This window comes from Arachis ipaensis, chromosome B7 (genome assembly GCF_059453495.1).
Source record: "Arachis ipaensis isolate K30076 ecotype BB chromosome B7, ASM5945349v1, whole genome shotgun sequence".
In the NCBI taxonomy this organism is placed as follows: domain Eukaryota; kingdom Viridiplantae; phylum Streptophyta; class Magnoliopsida; order Fabales; family Fabaceae; genus Arachis; species Arachis ipaensis.
The window spans coordinates 142,023,203-142,043,504 of NC_142442.1; the positions used below are offsets into that span (position 1 = coordinate 142,023,203).

General features: G+C 35.3%; 3 protein-coding genes across 4 annotated transcripts; 1 reads left to right on the forward strand and 2 right to left on the reverse strand.

The window, feature by feature from the left end:
- Nucleotides 1-274: 274 nt before the first annotated feature.
- LOC107606321 (ferrochelatase-2, chloroplastic) lies at nucleotides 275-3,829 on the reverse strand. Its single transcript, XM_016308366.3, has 9 exons — nucleotides 3,499-3,829; nucleotides 2,624-2,954; nucleotides 2,349-2,492; nucleotides 2,086-2,187; nucleotides 1,791-1,894; nucleotides 1,583-1,709; nucleotides 1,266-1,418; nucleotides 1,067-1,167; nucleotides 275-952 (listed from the first exon to the last, which is right to left on the reverse strand). Exons 1-9 carry the CDS (start codon nucleotides 3,573-3,575, stop codon nucleotides 643-645), a joined length of 1,449 nt encoding a protein of 482 aa, XP_016163852.3. The 5' UTR covers nucleotides 3,576-3,829; the 3' UTR covers nucleotides 275-642.
- A 194-nt stretch (nucleotides 3,830-4,023) lies between these two features.
- On the forward strand, nucleotides 4,024-5,742 carry LOC107606322 (BRISC/BRCA1-A complex protein). The gene is made up of 3 exons (XM_016308367.3): nucleotides 4,024-4,384; nucleotides 4,677-4,838; nucleotides 5,019-5,742. Exons 1-3 carry the CDS (start codon nucleotides 4,115-4,117, stop codon nucleotides 5,373-5,375), a joined length of 789 nt encoding a protein of 262 aa, XP_016163853.1. The 5' UTR covers nucleotides 4,024-4,114; the 3' UTR covers nucleotides 5,376-5,742.
- A 1,475-nt stretch (nucleotides 5,743-7,217) lies between these two features.
- On the reverse strand, nucleotides 7,218-9,903 carry LOC107607947 (protein PARTING DANCERS). 2 transcript variants are annotated; one of them, XM_021106599.2, is made up of 8 exons: nucleotides 9,775-9,903; nucleotides 8,624-8,745; nucleotides 8,455-8,543; nucleotides 8,258-8,353; nucleotides 8,062-8,156; nucleotides 7,947-7,987; nucleotides 7,759-7,842; nucleotides 7,218-7,457 (listed from the first exon to the last, which is right to left on the reverse strand). In XM_021106599.2, the coding sequence occupies exons 1-8, from the start codon at nucleotides 9,830-9,832 to the stop codon at nucleotides 7,308-7,310; spliced, it is 735 nt and encodes a 244-aa protein (XP_020962258.1). In that variant the 5' UTR covers nucleotides 9,833-9,903; the 3' UTR covers nucleotides 7,218-7,307. The 2 variants fall into 2 exon arrangements, with proteins under 2 accessions (XP_020962258.1, XP_088350105.1); XM_088493979.1 differs by having other exon boundaries at nucleotides 7,356-7,842; nucleotides 8,624-8,796; nucleotides 9,775-9,832.
- Nucleotides 9,904-20,302: the final 10,399 nt, after the last annotated feature.

Sequence of the window (20,302 nt, forward strand, 5' to 3'; positions counted from 1 at the left end):
TATGAAGATATCTGCCTATGAATTTTCATCCTAATTTTTTTTGTCAGATAAATATAAATTGAACAACTCCCAATTTTAAGCATTACAAACTCATCTACACTGCACTCACATACAACACTTAAAAATTCCACCCACTCTTAACTTTAGCCTAATTTTTAACCCAAGTACACTTATTGCAAGGCATTGGTGATAACCACTTAATCAAAGTCTTACATGCACAGAAAATGCTTCCTCGGGAGCAACAGTATTGGACATGTAATTGAGATTTCAGACGAGAGAAAACAGAAGATCCATGTCATGAGTCGTAACCCAATAGCCAATAAGTATTGTTGCAGATACATATTTCTCCTCACACCAAAAAAAAAAATACATATTTCTCATTTATGAGGCTTAGGCTAATAGACACTGCTCTAATTGCAGCCTTTTCCGTTTCGGTTGTATGACCAATTCGTAAAATTCAGAAACCTATAATGAAATATTAGATACGATCCATATTCATTACAGAGACAAGCTATTTTGAGATATCCATATTACTCTGCTGATTAACGATGTGTAAGAACCAGTCATGATCAATGTACAAAAATCATTGCTTCATTTCTCTGTGTGTTGGCATGCGAATTCAGCATGCGGTTTGTAACACTTCTAGATTAGATTCCTGAATGCCGTTATCATTCTAGGTGACAGAAACAAGATGAATGCCAATATTGAACCAAAGAACATCTTGACCAAGTATCTAAGTAGGTCATGCTCTTCTTCAGAAGTGCTGGTAGATGCATACATTGCTTTTGCAGATGGAAGAGCTTCTATCACTGCATCTGCCAGGTCTGTAATGAAGGAAGGGGTGAGACCAAGAGCAGGAACACGCCCCCAATTCTTGATACCAGATTCAAGAGCCAACTCCCTGTACTCCATGTCAATTTCTTCAAGGGTCTCTATGTGCTCACTCACAAAGCTGAGATACAGGGAGGAGGAGTGTCTTTTACTCGTAAGGCTATTTCACAACTTTCAAGAGTGTCTAATGCAAAACACAACTAAAAACAAGGGCAAAAGTCCAAAAACAATGTACCTCACTGGAACAGCTAAAAGACTCCTCACACCTTTCTGACCAAGCTCAACGAGAGTTTCATCTGTATATGGTTTCAACCACTGTACCGGGCCCACTCGACTCTGGAAATTCATCCAACAATGCCATAAGAAACAGAGGCTCAAAAAGGTAAGCCAACAATTCAGCAATTAAAAAGCAAGTTGATGAGGTCCAAACTAACCTGATAAGCAAGAGTGTGCTCATTGTTAATTCCTCTAGCTTTCAACTCCTGCATGATCAAGTAGATGCACTCCTCCATTTGATCGCGGTATGGATCACCAGCATCCTCAACATAACTGACAGGTACACCATGGGCGCTAAAAAATATCATTGCCTGATATTTACAAAAACAAGATACAGTATGGTTCAGATTGCATGAAAATAAACTACATAGCCTTCAAAATTTTTAACCCTAATAACAGGCCTGTAGTGAAATATTTTCATTAATTGCATGAAAATAACTTTGTTCACACCAATCAAAACAAGAATGAGAGTCACCTCCTTCGGTTCAGAAAAGCTCTGTAGCTCCTTCTCGATTAAATCAGCCATTGACTTGATGTAACCTTGTCGTTGATACCAAGAATTTATAATGGAAACAGGAAGCTTGGACAAAGAAGCATCTTCCCTGAAAATTACATAATATCAATTAATAATAATCTTAAAATCACTTCAGAGGTTTGACAAATCAGAATATTACAAAAAGTACCGGAACATATGCTGTAGAACGCGGATGCTAGATCCAGTAGTGGAAATAGAGAACTGGGGATAAAGTGGTAGCACCACAAGCCTTGTTATTCCATCTCTCTTAATCTATAATGCATGACAGGTATTTAATTAGATTCAACTCAAAGATGATAAAAATGATCTTGGAATAAATAATCTAACTTGGGACTATTCACCCTGTATATCATTTAACAATTGAAGGAAATACCAGTACATGATGAATTGATGACTAACATAATAACAACATGGACAATACAAAAAGAGGACTCTTCATTTACTTGATGAACTGCTTCTTCAGTGAATGGATACCAGTACCGCATCCCAATGTAGACATTTGAGGAGAGGCCCTTTGCGTCCAAAGCCTCTTTAAGTGCAAGTGCCTGCACAATTGCAAACCATAAAGGCTTTGTAAGTTTCAATATAAATTTAAACCAGAAATAAGCAGAATGTTTATCAAACATTAAACACCAAAATGGTATTCCTCTTGCAAAATAGTAATAAAAAGCACCAAGGAAGGCACAAAAGGGAATCGAGTGTCCACCTGATCATCTGTGATTTTGCGTAAAGGAGAGCCCCCACCAATTGCAGCATATCCTTCCTTGGATTTAGGAGCCCGAAGTACAGAAATCAATTTTGCAAGTGGTCGCTGAAGAAACTGAAACAGCCTTGGAAGACGGATGATATCCTATCACAAAACATGCAACATATTAGTAAAGATTATACTAAAGTGTACTATTGCTACTATGCATCTTCATTTAACAGAATGAAACTCCATAATCAAACACTATCATAAGTACAAAAAGAAAATTAACTTACAGGATCAGCAAAGAGATTGAACAGAAAAGGCTGAACATCATTCAGCGTCTCTGGTCCTCCTAGATTGAGCAGCAGTACCCCAACTTTTTCTTCTGCAATATGAGAAGGAGATTCTATAGCAACCCCTCCATATGTGGTTGTACTCACAGAATAAGAAGTTTGACCAATTAGGTTCCTCCTGGGAAGGGTATCCCAAGAAGAAGCTCCACCAAGCATGCCCTTCCATCCATTATTTGAGCTACGACACAAAAGTAAGGATGCTTGTGATGTAGACTTGTTACAATCCGAATGACAAGTGACACGAATAAGACTTGGGATACCAGAAGATGACCTGCCAATAAAGAAAGCCATTGAAGCAGAGCACTCTATTTAGCAAATACTAATTGTGAGCATAGTGATGAATTGTTCACAAGAAGAATAACTTAGATAACATATCGAATTTGAAAGGGAAACCAAAATGGATGTCTCTGCTATCACTACAGTGTAAATAATGGCGCAGTTTCACTACATATAATAATTCAGAAGGAAATATGCAAAACCCTGAATAGTTCAATCAACCCAAACTCAAGCTGGAAATTCAAGAGAGAAAAAAATAATAATAAAAGCAGCTCACTTTGCTAAATATATAGAGTTGTTTCAACAATGATAGTCCAGAAAATCGTTTTGAGAAATGAAAGATACATAATTTGCAATGAAGAACAGGCGCAGAAAACAAATATAGGGCTAGGTCAGGGTTTTATTGAAATTCCGGAGAATGGATCACCCTACAGAATTCATAATCAAGCATTGTTTGTCTTTGGGATAAACTTAATATTAGAAAATGAAGAAACACAGAAGCGAAAATATCAGTTATGATTAGATGAATGGGAGCTTACGGAGAAAGCTTGGTATCCAAACTTCGGAAAGCAGAATGCGAAACAACGGAAGAATAAGAGGCGGCGTTCATGGTCATAGGATATAAATTGCGGATCCAGATCACTTCTGAGTTTGGCGAAGTACGAAAAGAATAATGAATTGGGAAAAATCTTTTATGATATATTTTATTTTATTGTATTGTTGATATTTTCCTTTGTCTTGTGGGGGTTGAAGGAGTAGTTGAATTGGAAATGAAGCGGAACAAAAATTTAGGAAGAAGAAGAAAAAGGGGAAGGTGGTGAACAACTGAAAAGTCAATACCAAACTTAAAAATTAAGGAATAAGTCACCAGTCCAAGGTGCAGCTATACCATTTAGAATTTTGGAACGAAAGCTACGTCCACGTGTTCCAATTCAGGACGCCAAACCGCACCGACCTTTCCATCCTGGGCTGGACCAGCCCAATTCCTCTTCTTCAAAGTGTTTAGTTATTGGGCTTACTACGGCCCAAATTTCTGAACATATCCCGTCCAAAGAAAGGGGGCAGAAGACGGTGGTGAGTGGTGACTGGTTTTGTGTTGAGCTGAAATTCCACTCCAGTTTTGAGAAGAAAAAAAAGGAGTAATTGGTGATCAAAATGGAAGGGGTAGAAGGAGAAGGGAGCGGCGGCGGTGGTGGTCAGAGGTACAGTTTGAAAGCGTCGCGAATCAACAACGAAGATATTCTGATGTGCGTGGATGTGGATCCTCAGTGCCTGGTTGAGATGAAGTTTTCCGGCGCCAATGGCAGGCCCCTCACCCGATTGGACTCTATTAGGCAAGCCATCGTTCTCTTCGTCAACGCCAAGCTCGCCATCAACCCCGAACACCGCTTCGCTTTCGCCACTCTCTCTAATTCCATCTCTTGGGTACAGTACCACTCCTATTCTCCATAACGTTTATTTAAATCCCAAATTACTGCTCTTAATCTTAGATTTTCATTCTCGAGCAAACTTTATAAGATGAATACTTTCGTTATATGCAAATGCAGATGTTGTTTCTGCAACGATAACCTTTACTTATCTGCTACTTGTTGTAATCAAAGTTTTTGGGGTTTCCCCTGTCTTAGATGTGGCTCTTTCGTATGTTCCATTCTTTTTCTTTGCCTGTGTTGGTATTATTTGAAGCACATTAATGTTGAATGTTCTTTAATGATTACAGCTTAGGAAAGAGTTTAGCAGTGAAATTGAGTCAACAATTGCAGCAGTGAGGGCGCTTTCGGCTACTTCCTCAACCACTTCTCAACCGGATCTTACTAACTTGTTCCGACTTGCTGCTCATGAAGCTAAGAAGTCCCGCATGCAGGGTCGCATTCTAAGAGTGGTAAGCAGTGGCTGCCTCCACTGATTACATAAACTATCATGTGCACTTGCTTGCAAGTCATTAGCATTTTTGTTGGTTACTACTTATTAGTTATACCCATGAGCTATCTAATTATAGAACAAAACTGTCGAAAGTCGAAACATGAATCCTAATTTGCAATAATATCCTGTTCCATTGTAGATTCTATTCTACTGCAGATCAAATATACGGCCGCAGCATCAATGGCCGGTGAACCAGAAGGTCTTCACTTTGGATGTGATGTACCTTCATGACAAACCAGGACCAGACAACTGCCCCCAGGAGGTGTATGATACACTGGTGGAAGCTCTTGAACATGTTAGTGAATATGAGGGTTACATATTGGAGAGTGGGCAAGGCTTAGCGCGCGTTCTTTTCCGGCACGTTTTGGTACTTTTGTCGCATCCGCAGCAGCGCTGCATCCAAGAGTATCTTGACATGCCTAAGTCACTTACAAAGAAGGCTCCTCAGCCAGAGCCTATGGCTACTGAAGATAGTGCACCAGGATCCAGTCAGTGAGAATGGCATTGAACAACTTGGTTCTATCATGTCACTTATTCTAGTTATTTATTGCCTTTGTGTAAAGGTTTCTTATATCTCCAAAAAAGATATTTGATTTTGTTAGAGTAACATGGACATGTATGACTCTGGTAACTTTCTGTAAAATATGCATTTTAATTAACTGAAAATTTTCATGGATTGTAAGTTACCTAGTTGCACTTTCCTTGTGAAAATTTCTCCCCAGGGCATGAGTAAGTCTTGGCTTGGCTTCTGGAGGTGCAATTTTTTTGCCTTAGTCACTGATGTAAAAAAATTTGCTTTATTCTGTATTTACCACTTCTAAAACAGATCCTAGTGCTTGAGAATGTATTTAGTATTTACAGTATTCCACGTGTTTCCCACATTTTCCCTCTAATTGCTCACATCTAGGTACAGTTCTTCTGAATCTAGTTAAGCAAATTTTCTCCTCATTCTTTTTTCTAAACACCACACACAATTACTTTCTACGGTCCTCAAATTTGATGATAAAGTAATGAATAACAATAAACGCATTGAGTAGGGTAATTTAAAATGTTTTTATACTAATTTAAAAAAGAGTAAATTACCATTTCTATCAAAAAAAAATAAAATTACAGTTGTACCCATGAAAAATAGATTTTATACAATAAAATTATCCAAACATTGAAAAAAAATGTAAAACCTGGATAAAAACAACGATTCATGGCCAAATTGGGTAAAGTACCAAATTGGGTAAAGTACTAAATTGGTCTCCTATGTTTGGGCGTAATTCTGTTTTGATCCTTAAGGTTTAAAGTGTCCTATTTGAATCCAAAAATGTTTCATTTAGCATCAATTTAATCCCACAGTGAGGTCAAAGTTAAATAATTAACGAAATGTCCTACATAACAACAGTACAAGAACAAAATCGATAATCTAGAGAACATGTACAAACTCCAGAGGCACAAAATCAACCGTTGATGCATCAATACATTTATTTATTATTTTTCTCATAATATAAATAAAATATTTTCTATAGAACTAAAGAAAATGATAAATAAATATATTGATGCTTCAACGGTTGATTTTGTGCCTCTGGAGCTTGTACATGTTCTCCAAATTATCGATTTTGTTCTTGTACTGTTGTTATGTAGGACATTCCGTTAATTATTTAAATTTGGCCTCAATGTGGGACTAAATTGATGCTAAATGAAACTTTTTTGGATTCAAATAGAACACTTTAAACCTTAAGAACTAAAACAGAATTACACCCAAATATAGGGGACCAATTTAGTACTTTACCCTGGCTAAATTCATTGTATAAATCGTGGTCAAAAAAGAAAAGGGAAACCTTGTTGGCAAGGTGAGCCTAAATTGTAGGTAAAAAGAAGATTCCATAATTTATGTACTATGTAGTTCTAGGCCAAAACCCATAAGAATCTCATGATTTATATAGTTTTAGACTAAAATACATGAGGATCCCATGATTTATGTGTTTTCTTTAATTAATATAACTATTGTTTGTTTCAATTATCAAATACAGATTAAATATCAGAATTACTAAATATAGTTTAACTATTAGTTTTTACCTGTAAATTGTTTTCAGCCTTTATATTTTAAGAAGAATTACAAGTGTTTTAGTATTTAATCATTTCAGGTATATATAAAACTCAATAATTAAAATTGATTATTAGTATAAAATATATAGTAGAAAATAAAATATACATAAGTACAAACAACAACCGTATAATGAGATTTGAATACTGTTCAACTAGAAGGTTTCTAGGTGGCTATCTACTTCTCGGTCGGATTTGAAACTACGAATACGAGAACTATTTTATAGTGAAGCTAACCAGGTAAAGAAATAAAAAAGAGATACTCACTTTTTATTATTATTTATTGTTGTCGGAGAAAACAAAAGATTCCAACCTGGGTTCCATTGTTATTGCGCCATCAGGTGATCTTGGGAGAAGAGTAAAACTTGGGGTCCCTCAGAAACCTTGAAATCATCTCCGCCTTCTCAGCTGAAAGGTCTGTGTTCTCCAGAATTTGGTCTTTTGATGCCTTGGCAATTGCTTGGACAGAACCAATAGCTTGACTAAGCTGAATTGAGTGACCAGAATGACAAAATAACTCAAGCTATGCCTATATGCATATGCTTATCATGGTTTCATTTCACATTTAAGTCAAATATTAGGTGATATAGTTATTCTCTAACGAGAAGTAGCACAAGCCTAATATTATATACAGCATCAAAATGCACAAGACCGTATCTGTACTATTGTTAGAGAAAGATACTCCAAAGTTTAAACATCTATATAATTAAGAGTCCTGAGCTTTACAACTGGGAATGAAAAATTACGAAAACTAAATTGAGAAGATGTTTCATAATAAAATGATTTACCGCATTTGCATCGTGATTGTCAACGCCTGGAATCGAAGTAACCACTTTAAGGTAAAAGTTCATTCCTTGCACCAATTGCTTCCTCTTTATAACCATAACAAAAGTCCATGCATTAAATCAATATTTAAGATTTCATTCTTAAACAAGTCCTGTCAGCTAAACTATTGTGTGTTCTTCGCACAACTGACCTCAGCTTTCAGTTTCTCTCCAATTTTCTGCTGCTTGTATACTGCAATTATTTTGACGATAAGAAATATGAATTGGAACAACACATCATAGTTGGTAACAAATTTCAGTTTCTACCTCCAGATGAATGAGCTATTTTTACCATCTTTTCAAACCCCATCTCTATGTCCTGAACTGGAACAAACGTAGGCTTGCCAATCACCATCTCAAATCTATTGGTGAAACATAAACATGGATCTTGCTTTCTCACTATTGAAGTTGTACATAGCAAATGATCAATTAGAACAAAATAAAAGTAACGTATTTAACTCACTTGAAGTATGACTGAATAAATGAATCGATTTGCTGTTTAGCTGGGAGTGTGATGATAACATAAAAGCGTGCAAATTGTGTTCTCAATTTCTGAACTCTGCAGGAGAAGATTTGAACCTGACATACGACTCGAAAAGCTCTTTATTCAATAGATGACAAAGTCCCAACTAAAGACTTGAAAATCAACAGCTCAGTTACCTGCTGAAGATCAGAGATACATTGTTGCAATCCCAGTTAGTCACAAAAACAAAGGCTACAGACAAACCCCCACAATTGAAAATGAAGTCCTACAAATAAGCTTCTCGAAGTTCAGTAGAGAGCAAGTATTTGAAATAAACATTAAGAGGACACAGAATCTGTCAATTACTGGAGCAATAGGGACAAAGTTAAGGCGAAAAGAATTTGCAGAGAGGAAACTGGAGATAAAGTTGATAACAGATGGATGTTCCCCTTTCCATGCATTTCTCATCAAACAGACTCCCCCTGGGCCTGCAGCAATCCATAATTGCAGCCTCATTATAAAGTGTTGGATGCAATTTCCTGTGATTAAACATTTAAGCACGAAAAATAAATATAAAAACAAACATGCGATGCTATAATTGCCTGCATCAAGCTGTAATTACTCAGTACAGGGTTAAGACAGTGCAATAGTGCATACTTAAGAAGCTAAAACAAATAGATAATGATCGGAATTCAGAAGCATTATAATATACTTTTTAATCTACAGTTGCAGGTTAACAAGCAGCTCTACCAGTACATATTATGGAGCATTCTCTTGAAAACGCCATTACTTACCTAAAATATTCTCATACGCCACAAATCAATCCATGCTCTAGCTAGATTTGTTACACCATAATTAATTTATGATAATTACGAATTGTTTGTTTCATACAAGCTAGTTAGGCAGTTATTAAGGGAAGTTAAACTTGTCACTCTCTTATTCCCATGGATTCTGTGGTTACAAACCAGATTCTGATTATTCAATGAATTGTAGTGCTGATTTAATCAAAATCGTACTTCAAAAAATGTTTATGGTATTCGAACTGTGAAAAAAGATCAATGAATAAAAGCAATAGATTCCTAAAACACGAAATTCAAATTGATTTTGAAATTTTCTTCTGCCGATACACTATGAAGTTGTTCCTACACCGAAATCAGATCAAACCAAAAAGTAGAGAAAGAGAATCGCATGAACCTACTCTTCTCGTTTCATCTTGCTATTAGTAAAGCAAAGCTTATTATTACTAATTTTACTACTGTATCAACTAGCATTAGATCGATTCCATGTCCTCTATTTATAGGATTCGTAACGCTAACAAACGGAATCCAACCAAAACAAAACACGATTAGTTTTCTCGCGGAACAAACATAATCGCTAAGGAAAAAAAAAAAAAAAACTAATATTCAATAGAAAATTAAAATAAAATAAAATCGATAAGCAAAGAGCATTCGTTCTGGAAACGAAATTGTGACTGTAACAGTGTTTTTCAGGTGATTAAGAAAACAAAAGATCGGTACCAGATAATGTGGCATGCGATGGAGCTGAAGTACTTGAATCACTGAGGTGCATATCCATGAGAACTGAGAACTGAGCATCAGAAATGAGAAGAAAGAAGAAGCGGTTTGCTAGACGGATCTCGAACTCAAAGTTCGTTCTCTTTCGGTATTGCAGAGAACAAAGAACGGAAACAGAAGATGGAACGTGATTCCCGTCTTAGCCTCTTAGGTACACACAAAAAAGGTGTTTCCCGCCAAGTTTTGAACCAATTTAATGAATTTATAATTTTATACTTCTCTGATCTTTTTTAAAAAAAAATAAAAATAAGAATTTTATACTTCAAGCATTTTTCTTTTATTTTTAAATTTTATTTATTTAATTTTTTTTGGGTATTATCTATTAATCTATCTATTAATATATAATATATAATATATAATACGAGAATAGTAGTAAGTTGGTTGAAGGACAAGTGTTTAGATTTGTTGAACAACAAATGTATGGGTTAACGAGTGGCAAAGTAACAAAAATTATGTGTAGGAATTCAAAGTTTCTTAACATAGAAAAGTATTTAGCGGGAGTTTTATTAAGTTTAAATTTAAAATTATTTTGTTCTAACTTTATTTCAGCTGTAGATCACTTTTAAAATTATTCTTTCTCTCTTATCCTTATATATGGATTTGTTTGTTCATCTTAGTCATAAAAAGAAACAAAAAATTGAAAAGACAAATTTTGAAAATGAGAAGAGAAGAACAGAGATAGAACTGCAATTCTTAATAAAGAGGAGTAGGTGGCGTGGACTGGAAAAAGACTTTCTCAGTGACGTTGCAGAGAAAAGAGGGTTAAGGGTGAGAGAGAGAAAGACAGAACGAAGCAGAGAATACGAAAACCTGACGGAAGAAGGAGAAAAGGGTGCTGAAAAACTGGGATTCGCCGCAGAATAATGCCGCAACCGCTCCTTCGCCAACAGTGGCAAATGCTGCGAATGTGAAGAACCACTTCATTACGTGGTTGTTGTACGTCGAAGATTTAGATCCTGTTGTCGACAAGAGGCACCGCCACTATTTGTTCATCCAGGTCCGATAAGGGGTTTCAGTTTAACCCGAAACGAGGTACTTAAAATCCTTCATGTTTTTCTTCCTATTTTTTTCTTATTAAAAGTCAGTTCTATTTTAAATTATTATCAAATTATAATAATGTTGCATCTTTTTTTTAACTTTCGGATAGGATTAGATACTCGCGAGTTAAGAACGAGTAGGGTTAGAGTTGAGATATTCTCAACTCGCAGATAGAATATGATTGAATTTATATAAAAATTTCTACCCGCGAATAAGATCAGGATTGGATCCAAACCCTATCCTACTCTACTCATTGTCACCCCTATATTTAAGTCAATGTGTCGTGTGTTAGGCTATTAGCATATGAAGTGGATTTGAGTAACATATAAAAAGAACAACTGTGCCTGAATAAAAATAAGAGATATCAAAGAATATACATGTATTAGAACTACATAAATCATGATGATCCTCATGGATTTTGAATTAGAACTACATAAATTTTGGGTTCTTCATATGCTTTACCTTTTTATGTTTAAAATTATCTTTTTATTCATGATTTATGCTCATTCTGCTAACAAGGTTTTTCTCCTTTTTTTTTTAACCACTATTTATGCACTGCATAATTTAATCATGAATTGTTGTCTGGGATTTTATATATATATATATATATATATATATATAAATAAAGGCAACGATTTATATAAAAATTAGGAGGACAAAATGTTATCCTTTCTCATTTAAAATAATATGATAGTTTTCAGTTTCACTTTCATTTAGCTTCTTTGAGTATATTATCCCATTGCGTAGCTTTAATTGTTTTCGACCTTAAACATCATATTGTTGGATTTTAGACTCTCTTCATATATGGAAAAAGGCCCATATATTGGTATTCAGTTTCATAGATAGTTTAAGTTGTTGAAAATGTGCTAGGGTTGAAATGAGAGGTTTTATTTTGTCAAAAATACAAGCATTGAGAGAGAAAGAGAAGAAAGAACATTGTCCACGTTTTTTAACAGAATAGCAGATTTTGAACGTTTGTTTTTCACTCGTTCACCATTGGATCGACGAGAAATTTGGACTGCATATTTACCTTATCTTTTTCTTCATTCTGAATAGTAGAGATTTTGATTAGAGCTCTACAGTTGGAGAAATAGAGCTCGGACAGAGGCTCTATTTTATGGTATCTTCATCTTCTTTGTTTTTTGTTTATGAGTTTTGAAGTTTGGGTTGTTTAGCTTATTGTATGCACATTTTGTATAGTAATTTGTGATTTTTTTATGTCTTATTTTTTTTTATCATAGTGAAGCTATTTTCTAGTCTTGGTGACTCGTGATTTTTACTTCTCACATTGAGGATGCTTTTCACGTTAAAAATCTTGGTGTGTTAGCTTGCCTCTATTTTCTGGTTTATGTGATTTTTTTGCTACTATTTGGTATTATTGTGCTATTGTTATTACTTGTTGTGAGTGAGTATTGTTGCTCCTCTTATTATTGCAAGTAGGAAATTACAAGATCAGGAGCATATACAGCAAAATAAGCTTTTGGTTCCTGATGATCAGTAGTTGGGAGATCTAATTGATGCTCTAGCTAATGATGATATTGATAATCAACCTGAGCTACCTAAAGATCCACTAGGTTTTCATCCTAGGAGGTCTACTAGAGAGCAACGACCTTCAACGAGGTATTATTCTAATGAGTATGTAATATTTACTGACGGGTACGTGACTGTTGAGTTAAGAAATTAACTAACTAAATTGATGATAACAAACATTGATCTAATGAGTTAAATACCCAGTTAGCTTTTAATTGTTTTGGTTATTAGTGCAGGCCAAAATTACAATAGCAGCAGCCCAATAAGATAGAGAAAATAAAACAAAGATTATTAGTGAGTTCTCTAGCTAACAAAGCCCAAAATTAATAAAGCAAAGAATTCTGCTGGGTCAGATGGAACATATATCTAACCCAAGTCCAAGAAGCTTCCACCAAGCTGAAGCTTTCCAAAGTCAACGTTCACATAATTTGCTTCGGTCAAAATCAGAGAGAGAGAGAGAGAGAGAGAGAGAGAGAGAGAGAGAGAGAGAGAGAGAGAGAGAGAGAGAGAGAGAGAGAGATCAAAAGCTAGTGTCTAATCACCCAAATCAAAGCAAGCTAAGCTAAATCAGAGGATAAAGGTGATTTATTTCCATTTGCATGTAATTTACTTTCTTTACTCCTTCTCCAAATTTCTACAACTCCAATTTGGGATAAATGGAGAAAGTATTCTCTGATAATCACTGCTGTAAATCAAAGGCTAAAGTTATTTCTTGGGGACAAAGCACTTGCTCAAGGGTTCATATTTGGGTTTACCATTGAAATATTTCTCTTTGCTGATCTGAGATCTTCGATCAAGCAAAATGACCATTTTTGAAATCCCTAATTTGGGTATTAATTGAAGAAAGTGAAATGACAAGCCTGGGAAGCACACGGCTTAAAGAGATGACTAAGAAGAAATCCAAACAGAAACTTGGCAAGAGGTACAAAAAGAAAATGTTTTTCATTTTTGAAGACAAGGAGAGAGAACCAGAAATTGAGTTTGCTTTGAAAAACTTCTCTGTGAAGAGTTCATTAATTTTGGAAAGTGTTTTCTAAGGTAAAGAAGCATTCTGCTAAGATGAAGAACTTAATCAGAGTCAGTTGAATTCGGTTCAACTTATAGTAACAGAGGCTGTTAATGGATCAATATCCTTCATGTTTTACAGTTTGTATGTCATTTTCGATGTATTATTTCTGTAATTTCTTGAGAGGTAAAAGGCTGAAAGAGAGAATTCAAGAAAAAGCCAATGAGTGACAAAAGGCTGAGTGAAACACTTGAGAGAAAAGTCTAGAGTTATTTCAGATTTCTTTAGGTTGTTTCATATGTCTTGTGTCTTGTACCTGTGAGGTGTCCCTTTCTAAGTTGGATTAACACTTAGAGTAAAGAGTTAGGTATTAGCATCCAAGTTGGATTAACATCTAAATTAAATACTGAAAATATTCACTTGTTATGTGACAATATGAGTGCCATAAATATTTCCAAAAATCAAGTTTTACACTCTAGAACTAAACATATTGAGGTGAGATTTCACTCAATAAGAGAACATGTTCAAAAAGGAAATATTAGCATTCAATTTGTTAAATCAGAAGATCAATTAGCAGATATTTTCATCAAACCTCTAGCTGAAGACAGATTTTGCAAGTTTAGGACTAATCTAGGGATTTTAAGTCATGATTCGTTATTTGTGCATAGCTGATATTTTTGTTGAAATTTTTGTCTCTCAGTTATGGATGAGAAAATTATGGGCAAATGAAGAACCATCGCTCTGAATATCACTTTCTGGGCTCATTTGCACGATCTGAATCTTCTGGGCTAACCCTTCAGTTCAGAGTTACGTTGGTCCAATATGTTTCCTTAAACACCACCATGTGATATTCTGTGTTTTGTCCTTTAGTAAAAAAAGTTTCTTTTAAAATTGTTTTGTTTTATTTATTAATCAAATCAAATCACGTTTTCTATGATGTCAAGTCTTTTCAAGGTCAAGTCATAGGTGATGCAGTTGCATGTTTTAAGAAACCTCTTTTCTTGGTGCAGCTACCAAACTTCTCTCTTCTTAACTCCATCCACTACCTCTTCATTTCTTTCCCACTACCATTAGTGCTTTGTTTCATTCAAAACCTGAGTTCACTCTAATGAGGAAGAAAACTGTGATTCAAAAGGGTCCAAGGGCTAAAATCCTCAAACTCCCAGAGAAACCTAGACCCTCTACTCGCTCCCAAGATCAGACTTCCACACCCTCTCCATATCCTCCTACCTCTCCTCCTCGTACAGTCCCCATGGTGCGAACGAAAAACCCTTCAAGGTTTCCTTCTTCCTCCAAGCCGACAGCTCCACCTAGCGCTCCTTCCAAGCCAAGCACTTCGAAAGGGAAGCACCCTGCTGCAGAGGAACCTGTGCCTGAACCCACAAGATCTAAACCTAGGTCTGCTCCTTCTCGTCCTCAAAGAGGTAAACCTCGCATTCCTCTCAAATCAGTTAAAAAGCCCTCCATTGATCTTTTTGTACACAAATCACACTTTATGACCTTCCACTCAAACTACAATCCTCTCCATTTTCGATCTGCAATGAACAATAATTTCTATGATGGTGTTATTGCTCATCGTACCATATGTCCCACTTTTTTGGTTGATTTACCAAATCTGAAAAAGAAAGGTTTTGTTTATGCTGAAAATTTTGAATTTCTGGACTGGAATTATATTTTTAAAATAAAAAAACCAGTTTACCCAGTTTTAGTCAAAGAGTTTTATGCAAATATGACCTATCATGAGGGCACCATTCACTCCTATGTTAAAGGCCGAGATCTTGTTCTGAACAATGAAACCATCAGTGATTCGTTGAAATACATTGATGTTGGTGCTTGTGCATACACTTCGAGTAAGTGGGATGAAAGGGGTAGATCTTTCTTACAATGATGCTCTGGCCTATCTGTGTGAGCACATATCTTTGATTGATGGCATCACTCCAACTCACAAAGCTCTTGGTTACACTCGTGCTCAATTACATTGCATAGTGAACCATATCATCCTTTCTCAGAGTGACTCATATCAAAGGGTGTCTTTCTGTGATACTTTGGTTTTGTATGCTATTCTCACAAAAACTGAAATTTCTTTTGTATACCTAATGGTAAGATACATGTTTGATTGTGTTAGAAGTGAGAAAGATAAAGCTCTTCCTTATGGCATGTTCTTAACCTGTATTTTTGAATATTTTGGTGTTGACTTGTCAAATGAGACATATGAAAATAGACACTCATATCTAAAAGGAGGTGGTTCAGTGAAACAACAGAAAAAGGGACCAACTCGAACTGAAAGGGTGGTAATCAATGATGATGATGATGATGACTATGAACCAGAAGAATCCTCTCCTCCATCTGCCTCTGGGACTTCAGCTTCCACTAGACACAAATCATTTTTATATGGAGTGGTGAAAGATGTAGTCTAGAAATTTGTTTCTCAATCTAACCATCTAATTGCAATGAGCAAAGAACAAAGAAAACTTGCTGCCAAGCATGAAAACTTCCTCAAAAAGTCCAGAGATAGAGTGGCAATTTCATGAAGTTCATTGACAATCTCCAAAAGAATGAAACAATGGCCATCGATCCTGAAGATCATGCTGATTCTGATCAAGAGGATGGTTCAGATGCCTAAGGATGCCTCCTCTTTTGCTATTTTATATGCTGTTTTATTTTGAAAATTATCTCGTGGAACGATTGTATTTTGTGTTTGGACTTCCTAGCAGTCTCGGATGACTGTAAATTGTTTAACAACTGCTAATTTTTGTTTTACTTTTCTAATTATCTAGACTATGTCTTAACTGTTTGCTGTAGGTTTGGAAGTTGGTTGCAATTTCCTCCCTTGATTACAAAAGGGGGAGTAGTATTAGTATTAGTATTTTGTATTTTGTTGCTCTTGCTTTATTTGGGTTGACTGGTCTTGCTGTTTTTGATACATTATTTGGCTCTGTTTCATGTGATGTTAAAAAGGCTAAAATTCTTGTTGGATGCTTCATCTATGGATAACAAATTGTATATAGTATAGTGTTGTGTTCCCTATGTGAATATGTAAACAGAAAACAAAAGAAGAGCACTAATTTAGGGGGAGCAACTCTTGAGAAGGAAAGGAAGAGCAATTCAAAAGCAAGTGACATCACATAAAGGGAAGTACTTTAATCTTATTGAATTAAATCTCTTTTGATCAATTTCATAACTATGTTTGTCATCAATGAGGAGATTGTTGAGTTAAGAAATTAATAACTAAATTGATGATGACAAACATTGATCTAATGGATTAAACACCCAATTAGCTTTTAATTGTTTTGGTTATTGGTGCAGGCCAAAATTACAATAGCAGCAGCCCAATGAGATAGAGAAAATAAAACAAAGATTGTTAGTGAGTTCTCTAGCTAACAAAGCCCAAAATTAATAAAGCAAAGAATTCAATTGGGCCAGATGGAATATATATCCAACCCAAGTCCAAGAAGCTTCCACCAAGCTGAAGCTTTTGAAAGCCAACGTTCACATAATTTGCTTCGGTTAAAATCAGAGAGAGAGAGAGAGAGAGAGAGAGAGAGAGAGAGAGAGAGAGAGAGAGAGAGAGTTGTTCTCTTTGTTCATTTCACCAGAGAAGAAAGAGAGAGAGAAAGGTAAATATCAAAAACTAGTGTCTAATCACCCAAATCAAAGCAAGCTAAGCTAAGTCAGAGGATAAAAGTGATTTATTTCCATTTGCATGCAATTTACTTTCATTACTCCTTCTCCAAATTTCTGCAACTCTAATTTGGGATAAATGGAGAAAGTGTTCTCTAAAAATCACTACTATGAATCAAAGGCTAAAATTGTTTCTTGGGGACAAAGCACTTGCTCAAGGGTTCAGATTTGGGTTTACCATTGAAACATTTTCTCTTTGCTAATCTGAGGTCTTCGGTCAAGCAAAATGACCAGCTTTAAAATCTCTAATTTGGGGGTTAATTGAAGAAAGTGAAATGACAAGCCTAGGAAGCACATAGCTCGAAGAGTTGACTAAGGAGAAATCCTAACAGCAACTTGGCAAGAGGTACAAAAAGAAAATATTTTTCATTTTTGAAGATAAGGAGAGAGAACCAGAATCTGAGTTTTGTTTGAGAGCTTCCCTGTGAAGAGTTCAACGTTTTAGACAGTGTTTCTAAGTTAAAGAAACATTCCACCAAGATGAAGAGCTTCATCAGAGATAGCTAAATAATCCGGTTCAACTTATAGCAACAAAGGTTGTTGATGCATTAATCTCCTTCATGTTTTACAGTTTGTATTTCATTTTCAATGTATATCTTTCTGTAATTTCTTGAGAGGTAAAAGGCTGAAAATGAGAATTCAAGAAAAAGCCAACGAGTGACAAAAGGCTGAGTGAGACACTTGAGAGAAAAGCCTAGAGTTATTTCAGATTTCTTTAGGTTATTTCATATGTCTTGTGTCTTGTGCCTGTGAGGTTTCCCTTTCTAAGTTGGGTTATCACTTAGAGTGAAAAGTTAGGTATTAGCATAACCAAGTCAAGTTAGATAAGAACTTGAGAGTGAAAGGATTGAGTAAATCCTAAGAAATTGATGTATGTAATAATTTAACTATAGTAAAAATTTTACCACTGTTGTGGTGGAGACTGGATGTAGGTTGCATTGCACAAGGCATCTGAACCAGAATACATACCTGTGTCATCTTTCTTCTCTTTCTCTAAGTTCTGTTTTCTGATATTTATGAGACAAAATAAAATTGTCTCATAAAATTTTTGCTACACAGTTTAAATAGTTTTTAACTGTAACTTAGATATTAAAGACTTAATTCATTAAAGTAAAAGAAGGCTATAGATTCAACCCCCTTCTCTAAGCCTTCTACAACCTTCAGTGACATTAACTGATAGGGGAGAACCTAAATGTTATGAGAAAGCTATGAAAGGTGATGACAATAAGAAATAGTTTAATGCAATGCAAGATGAAATGAAATCCTTGCATGATAATCAAACATTTGAGCTTGTGAAGTTGCCAAAAGAAAAGAAAGCTTTGCAAAACAGGTGGGTTTATAGGTTGAAGCATGAGGAAAATTCTCAATGTTCAAGGTACAAGACTAGATTGGTAGTCAAGGGCTATAGGTAGAAAAAGGGAGTTGACTATAATGAAATCTTTTCACCGATTGTGAGAAGATCTTCTATTAGAACTGTTTTGAGTTTGCTTGCAAGTCTTGATTTAGGGATATAGCAAATGGATGTGAAAATTGATTTTCTTCATGGTAATCTTAAGAATGAAATTTACATGCAACAAACTGAAGGTTTCATAGTAAAAGGCAAAGAGGATCATGTTTGCAAACTGAAGAAGAGTTTATATGGCTTGAAACAAGTTTCGAGACAATGGTACAAGAAGTTCGAGTCTGGTATGATAGACAAGGCTACAAGAAGACTACTTTTAATCATTGTGTATTTATTAAACAGTTTGCTAGTAATGATTTTATTATTCTTTTGATAGATGTTGATGACATGCTTATTGTTGGTCAGAATACTTCTATGATTGACACATTGAAAAGGCAATCATTTGCAATAAAGGATCTTGGGCTGATAAAGGAGATTCTTGGTATAAGAATCTAGCGTGATAAAGAGGAGAAGAAACTTTGGTTATCACAGGAGAAATATATTGAGACAATGTTGCATAGGTTCAACAAAGGCTTTAGTACTCCTCTTACTACACACTTCAAATTGAGTTGCAAGAAAAATTCATCAAGTAAAGAAGAGAAGAAAGATATGAAAAAAATTCTATATACATCAGCCATGGGTGGTTTAATGTATATTGTGGTGTGCACAAGGCCGAATATAGCTCATGCTGTTGGTTGTATTAGCCATTTTATTTTAAACCCAGGAAGAGAGCATTAAAATACTGTAAAATGGATAATGAGATATTCTCGTAGTACTTCTAGCATGAAGTTGTGTTATGGAAGTGAGAAGCCTATTCCATTTGGTTATACTGACTCAGATATATTAATTCTAGAAGGTCCATTTCAGGCTTCTTGATCAACTTTGCAGGTAGAGCTATGTCTTTGCAATTTAGATTGCAAAAATGTGTTGTTTTGTCCACTATCGAGGCCAAGTTTATTGTCATTACTAAAGCGTGCAAGGAGATGTTTTGGATGAAGAAATTCTTGAAGGAACTTGGATTTGTTCAAGAGAGGTACGTGTTGTTTTGTGATAGTTAAAGTGCTATACATCTTGGTAAAAACTTTACTTTTCATTCTCGGTCAAAACATATTGATGTGAAGTATCATTAGGTATATGATGTTTTGGATGCTGAGTTATTAGAACTTATGAAGGTTCACACTTATGAGGGTGATTCTGATATGATGACTAAGACATCACCAAGGTGGAAGTTTGAAGTTTGTTACTTAATCGCGGATTGGCGGTTACCTCCACATAATCGTGAGGGGGAGATTTATTGGGCTTTGGGTTCCTTTCCTACATGGAGAAAGGCCCAAATGTTGGTATCCAAGCCCATAGATAGTTGAAATTGCTAAGAATGTTAAGGTTGAAATGGGAGGTCTCATTTTGTCAAAAACACAAGCATTAAGAGAGAAAGAGAAGCGAGAACACTGTCTACGTTTTTTAGCAAAGTAACTTTGAGTGTTCGTTTCTTGCTTGTTCACCATTGGATTGGCGTGAAATTTGGACTGCATATTCACCTCATCTTGTTCTTCATTTTAAATAGTGGAGATTTTGATTGGAGATCTACCATTAAAAAAATCGAGCTCGGATAGAGGTTCTATTTTTGTGGTATCTTCATCTTTTTTGTTCTTGTTTATGAATTTTGAAGTTTGGGTTGTTTGACTTGTTATATACATATTTTATGCTCTAATTTATGACTTTTTTGTACCCTATTTTTCATCATAATGAATCTATTTTTTTATTTTAGTAACTCA